The sequence below is a fragment of the Euprymna scolopes genome, chromosome 36 (assembly GCF_053919585.1).
Source record: "Euprymna scolopes isolate OS-2025 chromosome 36, ASM5391958v1, whole genome shotgun sequence".
Taxonomy (NCBI): Eukaryota; Metazoa; Mollusca; class Cephalopoda; order Sepiida; family Sepiolidae; genus Euprymna; species Euprymna scolopes.
Window position 1 is genome coordinate 55,930,706 of NC_136517.1, and position 16,552 is coordinate 55,947,257.

General features: G+C 34.7%; 1 protein-coding gene across 1 annotated transcript in view; it reads left to right on the forward strand.

Moving 5' to 3' along the window:
* The window catches only part of LOC145260504 (U3 small nucleolar RNA-associated protein 25 homolog), a 62,601-nt gene that overhangs the window by 17,688 nt on the left and 28,361 nt on the right, over positions 1-16,552 (forward strand). Inside the window, exons 4-9 of the mRNA XM_080118620.1 lie at positions 1,106-1,621; positions 4,678-4,769; positions 7,138-7,230; positions 7,717-7,777; positions 11,063-11,115; positions 12,375-12,460. Coding sequence (XP_079974746.1) covers positions 1,106-1,621; positions 4,678-4,769; positions 7,138-7,230; positions 7,717-7,777; positions 11,063-11,115; positions 12,375-12,460 — 901 coding nt within the window. The remainder of the gene's footprint in view (positions 1-1,105; positions 1,622-4,677; positions 4,770-7,137; positions 7,231-7,716; positions 7,778-11,062; positions 11,116-12,374; positions 12,461-16,552) is intronic.

The window sequence follows — 16,552 nt, forward strand, 5'->3', positions numbered from 1 at the left end:
AATTTTCTTTTCCTTCCGTCCGACTATAGTTTTGCATGATCAGTGTTGTGACCTAGATGCATGAGCTATCATTGTTTTTTGGCAGTAATCAGGAAAGCTATGTAAAGTGACAATTCCAACATCATAATCAGATACAACAGAAACAAGAATAATATCCATTGGTGGATTGTCATGTGTGGGCAACATATCTGAAGAAAGTAAACATTTAATCTTTTAAAAACAGACAGTGGACCATTTTTACTGTACATCCTTTTTTTTTTAAGACTTTTGAGAGGTGCACAAACTCTATGAAGTTCTAACATAAATGCGCTGTAGCAGCTAATTATACCAAAGAAAGAGTGTAAAGTTTTGATATTTGCTGTGTCGGCATTATTTTGTAACTGAAATACTTTCTGCATTTGACTGTTGACCATTTTTGTCAAAAGTGAATCTCAAATACTTCACAGTTTTCAGCATTTACATGCCATATTGCTAGATTTGTAAAAATTTGGGAAAATTGAACATTGTAAAAACAATATCATCGATTAATGCTGCAACTCCTATCAATCCGGTCCTGGATTATGACCTTAAACTATATCCGATGGTGAGGCCTCAGCTTGCAGGCTTTGGGGAGTGTGGAGCCACTCTTTAATTGCCATTGTTCTCAGGTCCACTCTGACCTGGAGTGGTAGTACCTGTTAGGGTCCCAACTATGGGTTGAATAGAAACCGACTTAAAAAAAAAACAAATATATTCTATTAAAAAATTTTTATTCAAAATAACTAAATTTGGCATTAAATAACCTGAAAAAGGGGTTGATATGCCGTAAAACAACCAACCAACCTATCAATCCGTTTAACTTTGTATCCACTATTTGCTGGTATATAGCTGAGTTGGTTTTACTCCAAAAGGAAGACAGTAGAATCTAAGGAGTCCTTTGTATGTGTCAACTGTTACAATCATTTTTGACTCCTCATCAGACTCTAACTGCAGGAAAGCATCTTCATCTCAAAAATTCTGGAAAAATAGTTTTGAATTTTAATCTTTTGTAGTAAAAAAATTTTTTATTGTTCCATTTATACATGTAAAAATGATTTCAGCAAATTTAAAAAATTTTTTTTTTAAGTGTCAGATGATTCTATAGAAGATGATGGTGAAGAAATTGATGAAGCAGAAGATGAGAAAGAGGCTGAATCTGAAGAGGAGGGAGAAGTGGTAGATAGTGAAGCACAGGAGGAAGAAGAAGAAATAGATGGTGAAGATGAGGAGGAAGAAGAAATAGATGGTGAAGATGAGGAGGAAGAAGAAATAGATGGTGAAGATGAGGAAGAAGAAGAAATAGATGGTGAAGATGAGGGGGAAGAAGAAATAGATGGTGAAGATGATGATGATGATGAGGAGGAGGAGGAAGAAGAAGTAGATGGTGAAGAACAGGAGGGAGAAGAAATAGATGGTGAAGAACAGGAGGAGGAGATAGATGGTGAGGAACAACAAGGAGAAGGGGAGGAAGAAGAAGAAGAAGGTGATGAGAATTTGGAAGAAGGCTCTGATGAAGCAGAAGAAAGATTCGCCAGTTCATCGGAGGAAGATTCAGGCCCCGAAAGTGAAGATGACGAAAATGTTCCCATTTCTCCTGAAAAAGGTAAGTCATATTTTCATAAATACTTACATGGCGCATTGAATTGCCTTCACCTGGCAATTATATTTTAGTATAATTTCAAATATTGAGTGACCCCTCCCCATCCCAAAAAATGTGAACTTGGACTTTCGCCAAGTCTCATTTCTTAATTTTCTTAAAGAATTATTTAAAAATTCAGTAAAAGCTGTTTTTTTTTTGTGTTCAAAATATCAAAACAAGATTATCTTTGTTTTTTGTGTTTCTTAATTTTTTTAATTCCGTATCGGATTGATAATTTGGATTCTTCATACTACTGTTCTTATGAGTGTTATTTTCATGTTTCGGTCGCTGTAACCTCTGACCTTTATCAGATGTATCTTGGCAAATTCAGAAATCCGCACAGAATTTCAAATGGAACCTTTTATTTAATCTGCCGAGGCAGCATGTTCTTTTCTGTCAGCCATGAATGGGTAAAAATCCTAAGTAAGTCACAATTGTATTTAGTGTCATCTACACTGAGGATTGAACTTTCAGCCTCGAGAAGAGTGTAACTTATAACTGAATTTTACCAAATAATTTATCCACTATGCCACAGGTCTTTGTAGATTCCCAAGTTCAACAAGATACACCTGAAGAAGGTCAGAGGTTACATCAACCAAAACTTTGTGAAAATAACACTCAAGATGAGTGAAGAATTCAAATACTCTTGTTTCTTTATTAAGAACATGTGTTTGAGATGACCTCGATTTAGCACTATCTGGTGCTACCAGGTCAGGCTGTCTTGAAGATATTGGCTTCCTGAGATAAAATGTACTAAACATTGATGGGGTTTTTTTTTTTTTTTGTATTATTAGTTTTTCTATTCCCTTTTGCAAAACTTATTTTCTGCAAAAACAAAACAACAGACCGCCTTTTCTCCCCCCCCTTTTCTTTTTTCTCTTTTATTTTTCTCCCTCCCCCACAGTCCTGGATATGACCTTAAACTATATCCGATGGTGAGGCCCCAGCTTGCGGGCTCTGGGGAGTGTGGAGCCACCCTTTAATTGCCATTGCTCCCAGGTCCACTCTGACCTGGAATGGTAGTACCTGTTAGGGTCCCAACTATTGGTTAAATAGAAACTGACTTGCAAAAAAGAAATATATTCTATCAAAAAAATTTTCTTCGAAATCACCGGATTCGGCATTAAATAACCTGAAAAGGGTTGATATGCCGTAAAACAAAAACAACCAACCAACCAACCAACCAACCAACCAACCCTTCCCCACTGGTTTCCTTACTTAAGATGTACTAACCATTAATACTATAACTCTTTCCCCCTCTCTCATTGCAAAACTCATTCATGTTCTGCAGGGTACAGGACAAAAACAACAAAATGCACTACCAGACAACCAAACCAAATGCTACAAACTGATTAGAGATACAAAGAGTTTGAATAAAACCTTCTACAAAATAACTGAATACAACATGAATAAATCAAAAGGGTTGGTGTACTATACTGGATTAGGCATTAAATAATCCGAAAAGGGTTGATATGCCGTAAAACAAAACAACGAAACCAAGCTCTACAAATACATATTTGAAGATATAAAGAACTTGAAGCATAAAACCTTTTTCCAAAATTACCAGATTCAGCATTAAATAACTTGAAAAGGGTTGATATGCTGTGAAACAACACAACCAAATCAATTTAGAATTTGTGCATTTCTTACTGTTATGGTCATGTAGGGCTGGTAATAATAAAGATACAAAAGTATATTACAAAAGGTACACATCAGATTCTGGGGCCATAACTGCCACAACATTTAGTTAAAACTGTATTTATTTTGTCTGGGTAAGTCCATTTATTCCTGAAATAGCTATTATATCCCTTATACCATAACACTTACAAACTGGCTGAGGAATAACTCTGACTTTGTTCCTTGTAGATTTTCAGTGTTCTGTAATGATCTTGGGTCTCCTGGTATACAATGTTAAAGGTCATTCAAAAAAAAAAAAAAAAGAAATGCATCTATGGTCTGGATTCTTGGGTAGAATACATCCAGGCCTAAGATTTAGAATTATTGTGGTTTAATGGTACCGTTGCAAGTGGATTTCAAATTGAAAACTGTGCTATTTTTGCTACAGTGTAGTGCTATCATAGCTTAATACTTTGATTCACAGTTGGCTTTATGTAAACATTGTATTTAAAAGAAGGCAACTCATAGAAGGATATAATTCATAGAATGATACATTAACATAGAAATGAACTATGGCATTTCAAAATAACAAAGAAACTTGTGGTTATCGTTATGAATGGGGATGTTGGTATATCATAAGTATTAATGCCTTGCAGAAGATTATGCCTAAAGGCAAACGTCTGAGTGTATGTGTGTTTAGCACTTGAATGACAAAGTAGTGGAAGAAATGAGCATACTCACAGTTGATTTGACATAGACATTTTATTTGCAAGCAATCAACACATAGAATGATACAAACTACATCTGTCAGTCTTAGTTCAATATTACTCAAGTTTATGTGTCACAATTATCACAAACAGAAGTAATATATCTCTACCTTCATATACTCAGATTCAAAGTCATCCTTTTGTTGACACCTGTCAGCATTTGTCTTGTCCTGTTCTTGTATCTCCACGCGAGAACTTGCATAACAGAGGTAAAAGGGAGGAGTTAACTCTGCCTGAAACAGAAAAGAAGTTAGCTCCCCTTGATTATAGTTCTATGCTCCTAACATGCCAAAATTATGGCTTTTATGGAGTCATCCTGAAGTATGCTACCATGAAAATGCGACTTGAGAACGCTTGTGAAGTTAATCTTCTCTAGAAACTTCCTAGAAAGATGCTGTAATCAATGCATCAGGTTTTTAAGATCATATCGATGCTTATGTAATTGGAATGACAAATATGTACATCTCTCGATACTTGGCTTTTTAAATAATGAAGTTAGTCACATCACTCAAAGCTTGGAGAAAAGCTGTGCTATTCTCTGGATATATCATGAAGCAATCATTAAATGATCTGTTTTCAAATGCTTTTTATCATTATCCTTTTTTTTTATTTATTTATTTTTTTTTTTTTTTTCAGATCCATTTTTAGTTCATTATGAGTCTGTAATACCTGATAAGTATGTGAAAAAATTGGAAAGCAACAAAGGATGGCAAAAAGAACAAGTTGTGGTAAGCAGACAACCAGTTTCTATATTCATACTATCAAGCGTTATAAAATTGAATGGTTAGAACGATAGCACCATGATCAAGGGGAACTAACTCTTCCTTTGTTTCAGGCAGAGTTACCTCCCCCCCTTTTACCTTTCTTGTGTGAGTTCTTGCATCTCTATGAGGTAGCTCAGAATTAGTCTGTTTCCCCTAATCAGTGGCGGGAAAGGGAGTCTACTTAGACATAGACTAAATATTAAGGATTTCTAGTCGAAACTAAATTTATTTAATAGTTTGATAGTTAGTTGTTAGGGTAAATTTGCAGCTTAGAGGTCCCAGAAGGAGATAGAGGTAGACTCAAGTGAAGCAAAGACAATGGGCGATGAATCGTTTCAGAATCTTTTGTTATTTTGAATTATTTAGACTATTATTCTCATTTTAATTGTTATTTTTACAACGTTTCAGCTGATGCCACCTCTGATCTTTTTCAGATGCATCTTTTCAAACTCTGGAATTTTTAACTGACTTCTCCATTTAATCCATGGGGGTAGATTATTCTCCTTTCCTCAGACATGAATAAGGGTAGATATTAGTGATGGGACACTTTCAAATAATTTCCCCGATTCTGATACAATTACCGATTCCGATTCTTTATAAATCACTAAATATTTTTTTTCATGATTGCCGTAACAACACATATGTGCAAATATTTCCTCAAACGTAAAAACATATTTGTGGGGGATGATCTATAGATTTTACTTTTACTTGTAGTTTATATTCAATATGTGTAGGGAGTTGAGCAGCAAGGTATCTGTTCACATTAGATTTAAGTTTCTGCATGTTAGTTAGGGAATCAGGAGACCAGGAGGAAATTCCAAAATCTAGCAGTTTGAGAGAAGAAACTATTAGTGGAAGGCTTTCCGGCATTTAGTGATCTCTACAGTGAAGGAGTGGAATTTTGTTGCTTGTCGGGGAAGTATGTACATTGAAGGGGCACAAATGCTATGAATTCATCAGCACATTTCATTAAAATTCTTGTTAAACAGGCACACTGTGGCAATGGGACAGGGGTTAGAGCTAGGTTGATAGTGCAAAACCTTTTAGGTTTTAGACTTTTTTTTTTTTTTGGACCCTATCTAAGAGAGAAAAACTAGTAGTTAATGCACCAACTAGGATGTGGTAACAATATTTTATGCATGGATGAATTTGTAGAGACATTGGATACTGTCATGTGTTAGTTTTCTAGCACAGTAGGGAAAGCCCACCTTATAGTGAGGATCAAGCTTTCAACCTCCAGAAGGCTGCTATGTAGAACTAATTGTTAAGCAACACCTTTAAACGTTATTCCACAGGTCCATGTTGAAGTTAGAAATTCAAAAATAACTTCATAAAACACTGGAAAAACAAAACGGCTAAAGAAAATGCAATAAAAAAAGTCCAATTTCTCCCAAAATTTTAACTATGGTAGAACCATGGGATACGGTGGCCCTAGCATACATTTTTTTTTTTCCGGTTACAATGTTTTTCCAGCCCCTGGTTACATTATTTGCCCCGCCTTATGGTGTTATTTATAATGTTATTTGATTCTGTACATGTGTATTATATACTGTACTGTATTTTGTTACTAATTTTTAATGCTATATCCCAGGGTTCTACTGTAATTTGTACCAGTAGGTTTTTGCTAGTATATGCATCATAAATATTATATATAAAAAAAGCTATTAGAAGTAAGATGAGTGCGATAGGTGGATGGGATTGGCTGAGGGTGAGTACAGAATTAGTCGGTATTTGCTGATCAGTTGCAGAAACGGGGGTTCACTTAGACAAAGGATTTCTGGTCAGAATTTGAGATATTTAATAGCTTGTTCAAGTCACTTTGCAGCTCGACAATGTTTCTAATGTAATAATTCTAATAAGCTGGTTGAAATAGGCTCTAGTGAAACAAAGGAAATGATATTGGTGTAGATCCGAGAAGAAAAGGCTTGGGAGTGTAACTCATTAAATAATCAACAATGATGCCCTAACACAAATTATCTCAGTTGGGTCAAGGCTGATATACAGGAACTTAACTAAAATGTAGACGTTATTGGTTGAAGGTTTTTTCTGCAACAGTTTCTCACACACATACACAGAGCACAACAGGCTTATAGATAATTTATCTGAGTTTCAGTTTTTTCTTTTTTTTCTTGTATAATTGTAAACCAGTGCATTTATCTTTGGCGATTGCCTACACAATAGACGACAACATGGCCAGAACAAAAAGAAACTTATTATGCACAAAATCGGGGGGGGGGGGTCAGCAATTGTTCAGGACTAGCATAGGATCTAAGTCCTCCACAATTTACCAAAATAATTTAATAAACATTTGTTTAAATTTTTCACTTTTTAGCTTCCGTTTGGGAAATGTGTTCGTATTTGGAATGAGGATGATTTTAAGGCCGAAGTTTTGAAAAGTCCTGAAAATAATCTTCAAGAGTTATATGTAAGTATTTACTTGTCTTTTTGGGGTTTTTTTTACTGTAGATTTTAGATATGAAATACATAAAAATGTACTTGTGACATGAAAGAGATGATTGAATTTTGATGTGCCGTTTATAAGGTCAAAATTATGAGTAAAAGTGTTGCTGAATATGACTAGTGTGTTCTTGAGATTGTTGTTTGAGGTCCTGTTTATGTTGATAAATAGTGTTTTTCATCGACCATAGCCACACCTATTATATAATGCACACACATGCATTCACAAATATATATATTGCAGAGACATTACACCAAGAAATTCCTCTCGCCTGCAGAGAAGTATTAAATAAAATGATACTATTAAGAATTTACAATGAAGTTAGCGACACAATTGAAGCCACTTATGAAATGTTAATGATAACTGATCCGGATTTACGATACAAACTATAAAAATTGGAAAGTTAAAATATGATTCATAAAACTTTAATTCTTGTTATTTTTTTGTTTGCAGGTGAGACAGAAGCTTATTAATCATCTACCAAAGACGAATACGACGGCTGATGTGGAAAAATGTAAGTTTTATTGATAATCTCCCTTGTTTGACGGTGTTTTGATTATCGATGGTTTAGACGTTTTTCTTTGTCGAAGCTAATCATCTAGGATTTTCAAACTGAGCCCTTAATCCATTGACCATTAAATTATACTGTAGGTTAACATTATTGTCCGACAATGTAGACATTGTTCGGAGCAGCAGTGCAGTGAATGTTAAGACGTCTTGACTTCTGATTGGACAAAAGTTCAAATCGGCAGTTTCTATCAACCAATTAAAACTAAATAAATGTTCACTTCCATTGTTTCTTAGAACTTTTTCCATAGTCCCTAGATTATAATATCTCCAATTTACGTAAGGACGTCATGTGTATCTTTTATTTAGGCGACTTTTATGTTAAAAAATTCACACTGCGATTTCATTTCTCTATGGCGTGATGTTTGACCTAGAAAACCACACGTTGACGTTCATTTAATCACCTGCTTTTTTAAACATTTAATTTCAACCGTTACCACTTCTCTGCCCTCATAGCAAGTTATCAGGCTATTCACTTCAAGGCTTGTGGTTTTAGCCTACCTCCCTACCAAAACTTTTTTTTCTTTTACACTGACAAACACCAAAGCAATGCCGAGCATCCCCACTAGTTTATCATAAAATTAGAAAATCAGAAACTGAATCTTCAGTTAACTTTCAACGGCCCCGTAATTCTCACTTCCCTTATTTTTTCTTTAGTTCTCGCATTTCTGACAAAGGGGAAAGAATTACTGTTTTGTGGGTTTTAATCTATAACCCATATAATTGGCTTGTTTCTTAACATCAAGTAGCTTTGTGCCTTGCCTGAAGCGATTACCTTAAAAACAGCTATTATGTATATTAACATCATTGTTCGGTTCCACAGAAGTAAGGAAGGAATGATTTCGTTTATTTCTGTGGAACCCTACTACACACTCCAGAAGTAGAATGCTTACGTACCCAGATGTCATTATTACAAGGGATACCAATCTTGAGAGGCGGGACCTAGAAGCAGTCATGTTAGATCGAGATCTGGTAAGAGCATGTGAACTCCATTATCTCAACTACAGTCGAAGAATGATGATCATTGTCTGACAATGTAGACATTGTTCAGAGCAGCAGCGCAGTGAATGCATATTGACTTCTGATTGAAAAAATTCAAATCAGTAATTTCCAGACAACAATTAAATTTCAAGAGATATCCACTTTCAAATTTTGCATGTAATGTAAAAACCCAAACACACAGCTTTCTTGCTTTTACTTTCAAGCGAGAACACATATGTATGTCACAATTCAGCTGGTGCCTTTTTGTAGGCTGGAAAGTTTTTCGACACTAGCACACACGACATTTGGGTGCTGGTGCAGATTAGTGATGTTTTAAATCAACACGTATCAGGTAAAAACATTATTACGCACTTATGTGTCATGTCAAAATTATTATAAATTCCAAAAATTATGAAAAATGATCCAATGGAAAAATAATTACAAGTCAAAATAGATTTTGTTGAATTATCGAGTTTTATTGTATGTTTTAATGTGGAGAAGTTGTGCGACTAATTCTGTATAAAAAAAACTGACTAATCTCCCTTGATTTAAATTAAGGGTTTACCATATTCAAACATAAAAATTTCATGAATGTAATTGTGAATGATTTTTTGTTAAAAAATACTTCTAGCATATCTTGTACTGGATCATTTTTTCGTAATTCTTGGAATTTATACTAATTTCCACATGACACGTAAGTTTGTAATAATGTTTTCACCTAAAATGCATTGGTTTAAAACATCACTAATCTACACAAGCACTGACATTTGTGAATTATTGTACAGCCAACACATTCACACACACCTCAACAAATGCACATACACACAAGGTCACATACTCTGAGAAAACTACTCGCACTTGCTTGTATCATATCTCTAAGATCTCCATTCACCCATGCACGGAATACTGTTGCCATATCTGAGCAAGTGTTCTAACCACAAATCTCCCCCTCTTGGACAGAGTGCAAAAAAAAAGTTTTTAACTTAATAGGTCCTGCATTGTCTGTTTAGCTTCGTTCTCTGTCACATCACTGCAGTGTTGCATCCCTGTGCTTGTTTTACTTCCACAGAATATATGTTGATTAATATACTGTACTTGTATTCCCTCAACAAAAGTACCTCTGACCCACTCAACTAGTAATAAGATCCTAACCCTTCATTGTAGATGCTGGAAAATTTTCTCCTCAAATCATTTTATTTCTCTGATTGCCTCCCTGTTTCTTCAGCCATATACACATGCAGATGTTTAAATGTAATATGAACAAATATCTTGCTGCCCAAGTCCTCATCCTATAAATCTGGCCCTCATCATAGTAACACCTTAAATGGCAATGATTCTCATTAGGGCTGAATAAAACTAAGATTAGAAAAAGGAGAAAAAAATTATTTCCTCTTACAATTTTGGGTTCTTGTTCAGAATTTCCCCATATAAAAAAACAAAATAAAGAAAAATTTGTATGATGTATGTCCATGTGACGTCATATTCCAAAAAGTCATGTAGATTGATCAAGTAGTTTTATTTTTATAAAGAAAATCATTTTTAAGCGATTTAATGTTGCGTCCCTCTGCTTCTATAAGTATTTTAATTGTGAATGCTCTGACTAACTGCAAACACTTGTACCCCCACGACGTAAATACCCTCGACAAACTCGACAAGCAGCTAAATCTCACGCCTACACAGTGGAGATCTCTAGATGTAATAGAGCTTTCAACTCCAGTAGTTTCTTCCCCAGAACCGCTAGACTTTGGAATTCCATTCCGGCTCCCTGCTTCCCCAACTGTACTGACATGCAGAAGTTCAAGTGTAACATGAACCAACATCTTACTGCACAACTTCCTACATAATACCCCAGTAGCTTATGTCCCTGATAGTAGCCCTTTACACCAAAGTGGTAATGTGCCTTGTTTGGGGTGAAAATGTAATAAAAAGAAAGAAAAAAAAAGAATTTGTAGGCATAACAACATAAATATTGCAAGTTTGAATTATTGAGTTATTTCCCTTTGTACTTTTTTTTTTGTTTGTTTATTTTGTGATTATGAAATTGCTGCTCTTTTGTTACTCATAAAATTTGATTTTCTTTATAAAAATAAAACTACTTTATCAACTTATCACGGGGACGTACATCATACAAATTTTTCTCTATTTTATTTTTTTTTAAATAGGGGAGGAATTCTGGACAGGTACTCAATATTTTGTTAAAAATCAATTTCAATTATACATATATATTTCTTTTAATATTTTTAATTTTCAGGTGCCTTTTCTCCTTTCCAGAACCAGCTGTTTCAAGTCTTGAATTCTTATCAGGTACATATGTTAGATCCACTTATTGCTGAGTGTATAAACCATTATATACCCATTGGGAGCCTAGGTTCTTGATCATTTGTTGACAAAATCACTTGGACGCTGAAGTTAATTAAAGTTAATTAATAAAAAGTTTCACAGAAAAGCTCAGACAGGTTGCTTTATGTATGCATGTGAGAGAAACACATAAACCAATAACTTGTCTCGTTACATCCGACTACATTGTATGCCTCCCCCCCTATTCCCCCCCTCTTTAACGATACTCCAAACATAAAAATAAAATCAATCTATACTCCTATAATTTTTTTTTTGTGTTGATATTCATGTCGCTTTTGGGCCATACATGAAACTAAAATATGCCTTCTTCTGTTTTATCTAAGGATGGTTTAATAGTATTGTGGGATTTCCGTTCACGCCGAGCGTCCATACAATGGAAATATGTCACAGACTCCTATAAGGATATTAGAGATCAACCATAATAACCAGATATATTCTGACACTACATTAACCAGATTACTTAGATAAATATTTTTACAGTTTTAACAAAAGGGATACCATAATACTACAGGATTTCCATTCACGCTGAATGTCCACAGAATACCCAGCAGTAATATATTACATATGAAAGATGCCACTGTAGAATTTCCACAGGTCCCACTTGTCTATATAAGTTTAATGTTACATAAGGTAGACTGAGAAATGTATAAGAAGTGATGTGATCTGGACCAAACTGCATGGATAGTAGCATATGATGTTGCCTATCCCATCTGGTTAGTGACAATCACATCACTATAAATACTAAAACAAGAATCTTGAAGATGATGAGTGTAGTGGTTGGCCATCGGATGCTGACAACAATCAATTAACTGCCTTAGTCGAAGCCAGTCCACACACAACTGTTGAAGAACTTGCTTTTGAATTAGATGTAATGTACACGACAATTTCCAACCACTTGAAAGATCTTGGAAGATGCCGCTGTGGAATTTCCACAGGTCACGCTAGTCTATATAAGTATAATTGTAACACAAGAAATGTGTAAGAAATTATGTGATCTTTACCAAACTGTGTGGATAGTAGGTATATGATGTTGCCCATACCATCTGGTTATTGACAATCACAGCACTATAAATACTAAAACTGGATGGAGAAAGATTAAACATTAGTACTTTTGAGGGTTATTTTTTGTGCTTGGTTTGAATTTTAAATAGCTAAAATTTAATGCAAAATTCTGAACGCTTATTTTCTTTTCCATTTTTATTTAGGACTTTTATTATCCCCAAAAAGCGCTTGATCAATCCGAAGACGTAGAAATGGTCTACTGTTTACATGCAATCAATCATGTTCTCAAGTAAGTCATATTCGGCTTTATTATTCTCTATTTTGTTATTTAACTTATTTAACTTTTATCTTTAATTTTACTTTTCTTTTCTTTTCATAATTTTCACTTTTACCATATTACTATCAGGTTGAGAAGAAAGTTTTTGCAGAATTTTTAATTTGGATTTCAAATGATTTATTTTCAAATTAGTTTTCATTATAATACTTTTACTTTATATATCATTATAAAGTGTTTTTCACTCTATCTAATCATGTAAATTACAATCGTTTTAAAACAATTGTCTTTTCAGAATGTTAAATATAAGATAAAAAAAAGAAAATTTGCACAATTTCTTTATTTAAATACAAGCTAGGCTGAAAAGCTGTTGAAACAGCTTCCGATATCAATGAAGCGTTTGGCCTAGGAACCACTACTGAATGCACAGCACAATGGTGGTTTAAGAAATTTTGTGGCGGCGATGAGTCTTGAAGATGATGAGCGTAATGGTCAGCCATTGGATGTTGACAACCATCAATTAAAAGCCTTAGTCGAAGCCAATCCCTATACAAGTGTTCGGGAACTTGCGTATACAATGATTTCCAACCACTTGAAAAAAAGACAAAATATCTTGATGAATGGGTGCCTCACGAATTGAATAAAAATCAAAAGAAATGCCATTATGAAATGTCATCTTCCCTTCTTTTATACAACAAGAACGACCTGTTTCTTGATCGGGTTGTGACTTGCGATGAAAAGTGAGTTCTTTATGACAACCAGCGATGCTCAGTGATTAGACGCTGACAAAGCTCCATGGTACTTCCTGAAGCTAGAGTTGCACCAAAAGAATGTCATGCTGATTGTTTGGTGGTCTGCAACCAATCTCATCCATTAGTTTTTTTAATGCAGGCAAAACCATTATGTACTGTTAACAAATGGATGAAATACATCAGAAACTTCAGCAGTCAGCATTAGTCAACAGAAAATGCCCAATTTTGCTTCATAACGATGCCCAATCATATGTTGCTAAACCAAGTTGAACGAATTGGGCTATGAAACTCTGCCTCATCCACCATACTCTCCAGACCTCTCATCTACTGATTACTACTTTTTAAGCATCTTGACAATTTTCTGCATGAGAAATGCCTGAAAAACCTAAACGATATCAAAAACGCCATCAGCAACTTCATCACCACCCGAACGCAAGATTTTTACATTACTGATATAAATACACTTGTTTTGCATTAGCAAAAGTGTGTTAATTCTGATGGTGCTTATTTCAATCAATAAATTTTTGTTTGAGCCAAGATATGTTCATCTGAATTTAAAAATTAAAAACTGCAATAACTTTCTTGTCAATCTATTTAATTATTGAATAATATATTTTTTAATTCTTATTTCCTCCAAACGAGGCACAATGCCACTTGGATGTAACGGACTAGTATTTGGGACCTTATCTACAGGGACATTATGTAAGAAGTTGTGCATCTTATGTCTGTTCACATTACACTTAAAATTTCGCATGTCAGTACAGTCAGAAGCAGGAGACTGAGGAAATTCCACAGTTCAGCAGTTTGAAGGAAGAAATAATTAGAATATGTGCAGAAGGCTTTCTTTAGCGTTCTCTACAGTGAAGGGGTGGAATTTTGCTTGTGTTAGCTCGGGTATTTACGCCAGCGGGAGCAAAAATTCATCCGAGCACATTCCATTAAAATACTTGTAAAACAAACACAGAGATACAACATTGCAGTTATGGGGCAGGAGTTGGAATTGATTGATAATGCAGGACCTATTAGGCTTGGAGAGTCTTTTTTGGATCCTGTCTTTAGATAAAGAGATTAGTGGTAATTCACCAGCCCTGATGTAGTAACAATACTCCAAGCATAGGTGAATAGTAGCTTCATAGAAATATATAAATAATCATAATAAACCTTGAAGAATTAATCTGCAAAATATGACTGTACAACACCAAGGATTAACCAGGATTTTAAATTTAATTTTTTTTCCTATTTAATATACTGGGGCTAAAATGTAACATAATTTATATCCCTCTCTCTTTCCTCCTCCTATATTCCCTCTCCTGTTTCTACTTTGCCCAGCCCATACCTCTCTGAATATACACATACACAACTTGAGTTGGCATAAGGGAAATAACTCTGTGAAAAAAAACAGTTACTTCCCATTGGTTAGTAACTGGAAAACAGCCTATATGATAACATTAAAAGATGTGCGTGCGTCTTCATGACAGTAAATGATATAAATGGCCATTTGACCCCCAAATAATGAATTTCCTTCTTTTTAAATCTATGATATAAATCTCACCTGTCTGTTTAAATGTATGTATGTATGTATGTATGTTTGTCTGTATATTTCACAAAAACTTTCGACAGAGGTGACAGATTTTCACGAGATCGGTATCATTTTGAAGCTCGACCCTTTGGACAAATATCGAAAAATTGGCAAAACACATTAATTCCTTCACCCTCAACTGGGCATTTTTCTACAGGAAGGGATCGCTTTTTTGCCAATATTTTCGAAAGTCATCCCCTCTTTTCATTTGACTAGCCTTAATTTAAACCTTTGCCACTTCTGGTTTGGCGATGGATGCAACAGCAAAGACATCACATTTTTTTTTTTTCATATTCTTTTCCTTCTTCGCGGTATAGGTTCAAGCCGGCCTGCCTACTATGACTTTTTTTTTTTTTTTTTTGCTCAATACACACCTTCAAATACCCGGGCAATGATGCCGGGCACTCAGGCTAGTTTTAAATATAATACATTCAGCATTACTAATTAAAGTTAAATTATTATTTTTGGTGATGAATGATTTATTTTTTACATGAAAAAAATGTTGATGTATCTTACAAATTCGATGTGAGCAATATTGCATATCTCTGTGCATATAACATTAGTTACATCATAAAGAAAAAAGGGGCACTTGTTGATATGGTAAGCTAAATATTAAAATTTAAGTTGTCTTTCACAAAATAAAAATCCAAGTGAATGAAATAATAAAGAAATTTTTTGCCCTGTTGTCAAATTGTGTTTCTCTGATGTTACCAGATTAGGCTGTCTGAAGATATTGACTGTCTAACCTAAAATGCACCAAACATTAATGTCTTTTCCCCACCCGACAATTTTCCTCTATAAAACACCCAAACTAAACAACATGACTAAATATTTTAAGATATTGTAACGGAGCGATATTTTGACTGCGGGATTTCAACCCCACTGGTGAGACAACATACAAAATAATATACCAAATATGCCAAATTTCAAGTCTGTAGATCAAAGATTCGTTGAGTATTTAGGTTGAGAGTTGTCCTCACGTACACACATTTTCACTTTTGTAGATATACTAGCAGACTGCCCGGCATTGCCTGGTCATAAAATACACTTAAATATCATATTTTGATTAATACAGATTTCGTATTTATTATTATATTATATTGGATCCAATATATAGTAATGATTTAAAAAGTTTTAAAAAAAAAAAAAAAAAAAAAGGATTTGTGCGCCACCACCGAGAATCGAAACCAAAATGTTTAGCTTATGATTTACTTTTTCTTTTGACGTTAATGCCTGAGCTATGACGATGGGTTTGCTGCAAGGCTAAAAATTATGGAGAGTAGATAATGCATTATGGATGCATTATCAGCAGCTCCCGTAACTCTTGCTTCTCCTAATTTGTCCCTCAGTCCTCATTTACAGTGAGTGATTTTTCTGACAAAGCGAGAAGAAAAAGCTGCATTCTAATTCGGCAGTATTTTTGCATGAACAGTAGCCTAAGATGTCGGAAATTTTCTGTTTCATTTTCTATCCTTGTGGCCATATCACTAATAAGGGTGTTGGAGGTAAACATTTTATCTGGGTTGACGTTATCCACCTGATAGTCAGAGACCCAAACCTTGGATTAACCACTAAGGAGGTTGTTCTATCAGGAGGCTCAAAGTACTGGGGCTGCTGTATTGCCATTTGGTAAATGGATTCTGGACCATGCAGTAGCTTCTAGTGGGGCTTCTCAATGCCATATTAGTGGGTAATTGTTACGGCTTTACCTTATGTGCTACAAAAAAAACATTTCTTCGTTTCTTTTTTTCTCTTACTTTCCCTCTCTGCCCTGCT